The 7,594-nt window shown below is 38.0% G+C and overlaps 1 protein-coding gene across 1 annotated transcript; it reads left to right on the top strand.

Moving 5' to 3' along the window:
• The first annotated feature begins 543 nt into the window (after positions 1-543).
• LOC110196152 (olfactory receptor 7A10-like) lies at positions 544-6,913 on the top strand. Its single transcript, XM_020969282.1, has 2 exons — positions 544-1,464; positions 6,908-6,913. The coding sequence occupies exons 1-2, from the start codon at positions 544-546 to the stop codon at positions 6,911-6,913; spliced, it is 927 nt and encodes a 308-aa protein (XP_020824941.1).
• The last annotated feature ends 681 nt before the right edge of the window (positions 6,914-7,594 follow it).

Here is a 7,594-nt window from a genome sequence, read left to right as displayed (position 1 = left end):
TTTTTCTTTTTTCTTTTAATTCATTGTTTTTATTTTATAGATATTTTAACTTCATATAAGCAAGTACATATATTTGGTCCCAATTCATTCCTACTATTTGTTAATTGAAGAAAATTATCTCCCCTTCCAAACTGAAATTAATTCTCTGTTCCATGTTCTTCCATTTTTTGTTATTGTTCTGTGTTTAATGTTTAACTCGCAGAACATTTTTAACTTCAATGAATATTGTTATTCAGAAGAGATTTTTCTTTTCATTCATAATTTCTTAAGTTCTAAGTATGGTTAGAGGAATTTCCTGGGATGTGAGCCCTAGAAAGAAACTAAGACTACCTAATCCAACTTTATTTTATGTATAAGGAAATTGAGTCTAATAAAGTGGGGGTGAATTGTCTAAGATCAACACTCACTGTGGCAAATCTGGAATTTAAACTTGAGTCTTCTGAGTCCAAATCTAGTTCTCTTTCTGTTACAAAAGTGTGAAGAGCCTGCATTTCCATTTTAGGTTCTTACCATTATCTTTTTCTTTGTAGATATACCAGATGCATGGGAGCAGAAAATCAAACATGTGTATCAGAATTCCTCCTCCTGGGACTTTCTGAGAAGCCAGAGAAGCAGCTGCTCATCTTTGGGCTCTTCCTGGGCATATACATGGTCACTGTGGTTGGGAACCTTGTCATCATGCTGGCCATTGGCTCTGACTCCCACCTCCACACCCCAATGTACTTCTTCCTCTCTAATCTGTCCTTTGTTGATCTTTGTATGGTATCCACTACAGTTCCCAAGATGCTGCTGAACATCCTAACACACAGTAAAGTTATCTCCTATGCTGAATGCTTTTCCCAAATGTATTTCTTCATGGTTTTTGCTTTTTTAGACAATTTTCTCCTCACTGTGATGGCCTATGACCGCTTTGTGGCCATCTGTCACCCTCTGCACTATTTCACCATAATGAATCCATGGATTTGTGGCCTCCTGGTTCTGATCTCATGGACTATTAGTCTTCTAAACTCTACTCTCCACACTTCACTGGTGACACGGCTGTCCTTCTGTTCTGAACAGGAGATTCCTCATTTTTTCTGTGATATCAGTCAAGTTACAAAGCTTTCTTGTTCTGATACTCTCATCAATGACATCTTAGTGTATTTTGCAGCTGGTCTGCTCGTTATTCTCCCACTCACAGGGATCCTTTTCTCTTATAGCCAGATATGTTCCTCCTTATTGAGAGTCCCATCTCCTAGGGGGAAATATAAAGCCTTTTCTACCTGTGGGTCTCACCTCTCTGTTGTTTCATTATTCTATGGCACTGGACTTGGAGTATATCTGAGCTCCTCAGCTACCCACTCCTCCTGGAAGACCTCAGTTGCCTCAGTGATGTATTCTGTGGTCACCCCCATGCTGAACCCTTTCATCTACAGCATGAGGAATAAGGATATAAAAGATGCCATGAGGAGAATTATTAGCAAAAGGCCCCTCTCTCATTGATGGGGTCTGGCCCTCTCCCTGGAATGTGTCATTGATATTTAAGGTGAAAAGTCTGGGAAGCAGAAACCTTGAATCCAAACTGTGAAGGTCAAGACAGTCCAAAGATTATAGTTTAGGGTAATGTTTTCCTAGCTGTACAACCTCTTTTACTGTCACTCAGACTGTTTTCCTTCCTGGCATTGATTTATGGATTTTCTATAATGTTGTCTTCTTATTTTCCACAATGTGCTTTGCTATAACTTCCACTTTTTCTAAATAAGCATTAGATGTAGAATTGGAAACATTGGTTTTAATTTCTGGGTCATAATCTATGTACCTTGAGCAAGTCACTTAATGCCTCTGAGTCTCAATTTTTTTCACTTGTTTAATGGGGGTTATGGGAACTGTCCTGTCCACAAGTTCTAATCTATGGATCTAATGAAATAATGTATGGAAAAGCATACTATACACTACAAAGTGCTATACAATTGAAGAAGAAAAAAAGAGGAATAGAGAAGAGACAGTTGGAATCTTAGTCTCTCCACCAAATCAGATGCCCACTCCCCTATATCTTTAATATATGGTCTTCATGTATTATTCTGAGGACAAAAATCATTCACTGGTACCTGATTCATTTTGTTTTTAACTAAGCTGGTCCTTGGACAACAACCATGTCATCTATCCATTCATTTATTCTCAAAGCCCCACCAGTGTGGTTAAAACCTAGCAGAGATTGTGTTCTGATGGCAAAGCCTTCAAGAATCTGGTATAGTCATCTGACATGATGAGGCACTGAAGGAGACTATTTTCATAAACATGAGCATAACATTTTAACCGAGAGGTAGCATTGCCTGGTAGATTGAATAGTAGATTTATCATCAGGAAGATATGGATTCACATCCACTTTCAGACCCTCACTAGCTATGGGATGCTGAGCAAGTCACTTCATGTCTCACAGCCTCTGCTTATTCACTTATAAAAACATAATGATAATTATGATAACAATAATAATAAATAGCTAGCATTTATAAAGTGCTTTAAGGTTTGCAAAGCACTTTATATTCATTATCTCATTTATTATTGTGGAGCTAAAAGCATCTACCTCAGAGTTGATGTGAGGATCTAATGAGATATTTGTAAAGAGCTTTGCAAACTTTAAACCATTATATAATCTATCATCATTATATTACTATCATTATATATACATATATAATACTATAATTATATTACTATCATCATTGTTGTTACTTGCCCCCTTTCCTCCTTAGAATCATGAAGCCATAGAATCTTAGTTCTTAGACATTAGTGGTCATCTAGATCAGCTTCTCATAGATGAAAGTGTCCTTTCTATAATATATAAACTTCTAACTATGTAGCTATGGTAGGCATATGTCTTTGAACAAGATTTGTTTTAAATATAGACTCTACTCTTCACTAGTTAGTGGTCTTGGCCAAGTGCCTTAACCTTTCTTAGCTCCAGTTTCCTCATTTGTAAAACCAAAGAGTTTTACTACGTGATCTCCAAGCATTCTATTAAGTTTAAATCCTATCTGTCCTCTTCCAATGACAAGGAACTCACTACCTCATAAAATAGTGCAGACCACTATTTATGGGCATCTCTCCTTGATATGCTCTCTATGGATACTGGCTACAAGAATTGTTAGCAAGAATTGCAAAGGATTGAAAATCTTGCTTCCAGGGGATATGGAGAATACATAGAAATCTTCAGAGACCTAGATGGTGTACCATGATTCTCTTTCTGCCAAAAACAGATAATTACAATCTGTACTCAAACTGCAGGTTGGTCTGACTCATAGAAAAGAAAGAAAGAGGACTTAAGGATTCCATCTCAGCTCTGTTGGGTATTAAGGAAAGAAACTGCTCTCAAAATGAAAGTGGGGAGTTTCAGTTTTAAAAAGAAGTAAGAAAATGCATGTGATGGAGCAAAGAAACGTTAACATGTGAGGAGGTTGAATGTGTGGGAAAGTACCATGGAGGAAAGAAATAATAACACTTAGAGTTCATTAGTAAATATGTGTCTCTTCTCAAATAAAAAGAAGTTGAACTTTCTAAGAGGAAAATCTACTTCTCCCCCAAAATGTGGGTGTACAGGTGCTCTCAGATGAGAAGTCATTCAGGAAGAGTCAGAAGCTAAAGAGAAAAATGGGTATGCTTAGTCACTTCCTGCTAAGAGAATTCTCTGTTGAGGGCCAATCTTAAGAGTCTGATAAGGGCTTAAGATCCAAGGCAGAGTTTGACCTCTGCCCAGGCTTTTACCTGAAAGGGCTCAATGATTAAGTGGTACGGCTCTCCAATTCCTTCCTGATTAGGAGGTCCCTGAGATATTCCTTCTCACTCTTTGAACCTTAGATTTACATATTCACTCCTCTATGCAGGTGGCACCAAGGCGCCTGGGAAAACCTTGGAAAATACAACCCAATCTAGGAAACCTGATAACGAGGAAATTCATGTTGTCACATCCTCAACAGATGTTCTGGGGAGTATCTCACGGGGAGGACTCTTTGAAGTTAGGCTAGATTTTCTCTATATATCCTGTACCCTCAGATGAATAAACTGAGTCAGTAATTCTGCTCCACCTGGCCCATGTCACAAGTTATTTCACGCCTCTCCATTCGGTGTACAATCTGGTTGTGGGCAACAATTCTCTATGTCACAATCTCTCCCAATACAGAGATTTTCTATTTCCCTGGGGAATAGAACCAGGAAATGAGGGATCACACATAGTTTAGCAGCCACCACCATAAAGAAGTAGAGATCTTGGAATATGATATTCTGAAAGGCAAAGGATATAGGCTCCCAGCCAGGAATGACTTATCTAGCAAAACTGACTATAATCCTCCAGGGCAGAAATGGGTTTTTAATGAAATAAAGGACTTCCAAACATTCCATATGAAAAAGCAAGAGCTGTGTAATAACTTTGGAGTTCAAACACAGGAGTAAAGAGGAACATAGAAATCTAAACCTGAATGAACAATGATAAAGGACTAAGCAAGTATAAACTGCCTACATTCCGGTATTGGGAGATGATACATGTGTCTTCTTCGAACCCTAGGATCATTAGGGGTCGTAGTAAAATTAGAGAGAAGGTCTGGTAGTGGTTTCATTACGTTTTGATGACCTTAAGAGAAGAGTGGGAATGGAGGAGAATAGGAATACACTAGGGGGAGGAAAGAAAAAGGATAATTGGGGAAATTATCTCACATCACCAGAGTGCACAAGTAGAAGTCTTTACTACAGAGAAAGGGATGGAGTTGACACTTGAACCTCACTCTCATTTGAATTCATCAAGGGAGGGAAGAATACATACAGACACACATAGTGTTGGATATAGAAAAACATTTTACTCACCAGGAAAAAGGAAGGAAACAGGTGTAGGAGGATTTAGAGGAAAGGTGGATTAAGAGAGGGATTAACACCAAGCAAAACAAACTCTAAGGATGTACAAAGTATTTATAGCTTTTTGAGGTGGCAAAGTATGGTAATTTGAGAGGATGTCCATCAATTAGGAAATGGCTGAACAAGTTATGGTATGTAAATGTGATAGAACACTATTGTGCTGTAATGAATGATAGAGGGGATGGTTTCAGAGAAATCTTGTTAAGAATTTATAATAACTGATGAAGCAGGAAGTGAAGAGAACTAGGGGAACAATTTATACAATGACAATAAGGTAAAGACATACAGTTTTGAAAGAGTTAGGAACTCAGAGCACTGTAATTACCATGATTCCAAGGATTGATGATGAAACATGGGGCTTGTGTCCTAATCAAGAGGCAAAAGACTCAGAGTACAAAGTGAGACATATTTTTTTAACATGGCCAATGAAGAAATTTGTTTGGCTTGACTATACCTGTGTGGAACGGAGGTTTTGTTTTTCTTTGATGTTTAATTGTATGGGGGGTATGATGAAAGAGAGAAGATAGAGTCTTAGTGATAAAAAAAAATAACTTTTAAAAAATAGAATTAATGGTGCTATGGTGACTGATTTTGTTTAAATAAGAAGCATATCACTGGGGGTTCAGGATTAGGAAGTGCTAAAGATCAGGAAGGCATTCTCTGCATATCAGAGTTATCCTTAGGTCTCCGAAGGGAAGCATAGTGATTTTTAGCCACATGGCTGTGGTCATGGCTGACCACATACTTTCTGGGGTGGGGGAGAAACAGATCTTCTGATGTGAAGGCAGGTTGGAGAAAGTAAGTAAGCCTGAGAGAAAAAAGAGGAGTACAGATGCCATGTTGTATGCCATGCCTGAAGACTACACTGTCAATGGGAGAAGGACAGTCTCATGCATATGTTGTCTGGACACAGTCTCACATGCATTCTAGTTTGGGGGAAGAAAATTTGAGGTGTTTTATATCAGGAGGAAAATGGGAGTTATATAAAGAAAGTGATGTGAATATACAAAGAATTCACCAACAAACTTGGCCAAGGTTCTTGAAGGCTCAGACTTAGTTTACTTATAAGGCTGCACCTCCAGCTTGTGCTGTTCATGAAATCTGTCTTTAGCCGGATTCTAAGAACACATTGCCTGGGAATTCTCACCCTTTCTACTAACTAGAGAGTCATGGTTCAGAAACTCCTTTCTCAGGTCAAGTAGGTTAAAATGTATCTCTACAAAGTCTTCAATTAAAATTCATTTTGGGGGCAGTTAGGTGGCTCAGTGGATAGAGCACTGGCCCTGAAGTCAGGAGGACCTGAGTTCAAATCCAGCCTCAGACCAAACACTTGACACTAGCTGTGTGACCCTGGGCAAGTCACTTAACCCCAATTGCCTAAAAGCAAAAAAAAAAAAATTCATTTTTATAAGCCAGCAAAAGGATAGCTCTTCTGATAAGAATCCATTCCAAATCAAAGATTATAAATGCAACTTTGTGGAAGCCTCAGCTACTGAGATTGTGGGGATATACATGTTCATCAAATTCCAATAAAGATTCATTGCCTTGTAATTCATCATGTTGATCAGGGAACTCCCTTTATCAAACACTCATACATCGGCCTGAGAGACTGTCAAATGCTTTGTTGAAGTTGAAATACACAAATTCTCAATGGAGTCAGAAGAGTTCAGTGGGTAGTTATCCATAATCTTGCTGGATGTGTGCGTGTGTGTGATCCTATTCTTTGTCTTTTTCTTTATCACTTATCCATTTCAATTTTTATAATTAGACAGCTTAGTTGCATAGTGGCCAGAGCCCTAGATTTGGATTTAGAAAGACGGGAGTTTAAATCCAGCCTCAGACACTTACTGCATGGTCCTGTGCAAGTCACTTCTTTCAGCCTCAATTTCTTCTTCTATAAAATGGTAATAATTGTGGCATATGAATAAAAGGTTTTGTGAGGATCAAATGGGATAATATATGCAAAGACCCTCACAAACAATAAAACATTGTATAAGTGCTAATAATTATAGTTGTTCCTGTTGTTGTTATTTAATTGTTGGGAGAAAACACAATCATTATAACCCCAAATATAAACTGATTAAATTCCGTAATAAAAGGAAAATTACTAGAGGGATAGGTAAGGAAACAAAACACAATAATTTGCTGCATAAATGAAATGCATTTAAGGCATAAAGACACAAACCAAGTAAAAATGAAGGGATTTAATAAAACTATTATATATCAAGTGACTCTAAATAAAATAAGAGTCACAGCCATGATCTCAGATAAAACAACAATAAAAACTGACAAGGACAAGAGAGATGAACAAGAAAGCTACATTATGCTTAAAAGCTCAATTATGGGGCAGCTAGGCAGCACAGTGGATAGAGCATCGGCCCTGAAGTCAGGAGGACCTGAATTCAAATCTGGCCTCAGACCAAACACTTGACAATTAGCTGTGTGACCCTGGGCAAGTCAGTTAACCCCAACTGCCTAAAAGGAATTTTTAAAAAAGCTCCAATTATCATTTCCATGTGAATGACTCCAGTTCTGTTCTTTCTCCTGAGCTGCAGACCCATGTCTTCCAACCATCTTTTGGACACTTCAGACTGGAAGTCTCATAGATATTATGAACTCTACATATCCAAAATAGAATTGATTAGGCCATCTTTCTCTCTAAACCCATCATCTTTCTGAATTTACCTATTTTTATTGAAAACATCACCATTCCTAC

The sequence above is a fragment of the Phascolarctos cinereus genome, unplaced genomic scaffold, assembly GCF_003287225.1.
Source record: "Phascolarctos cinereus isolate Bilbo 61053 unplaced genomic scaffold, phaCin_HiC Scaffold_4;HRSCAF=312, whole genome shotgun sequence".
In the NCBI taxonomy this organism is placed as follows: Eukaryota; Metazoa; Chordata; class Mammalia; order Diprotodontia; family Phascolarctidae; genus Phascolarctos; species Phascolarctos cinereus.
This window is presented reverse-complemented; position numbering and strand designations above follow the sequence as displayed.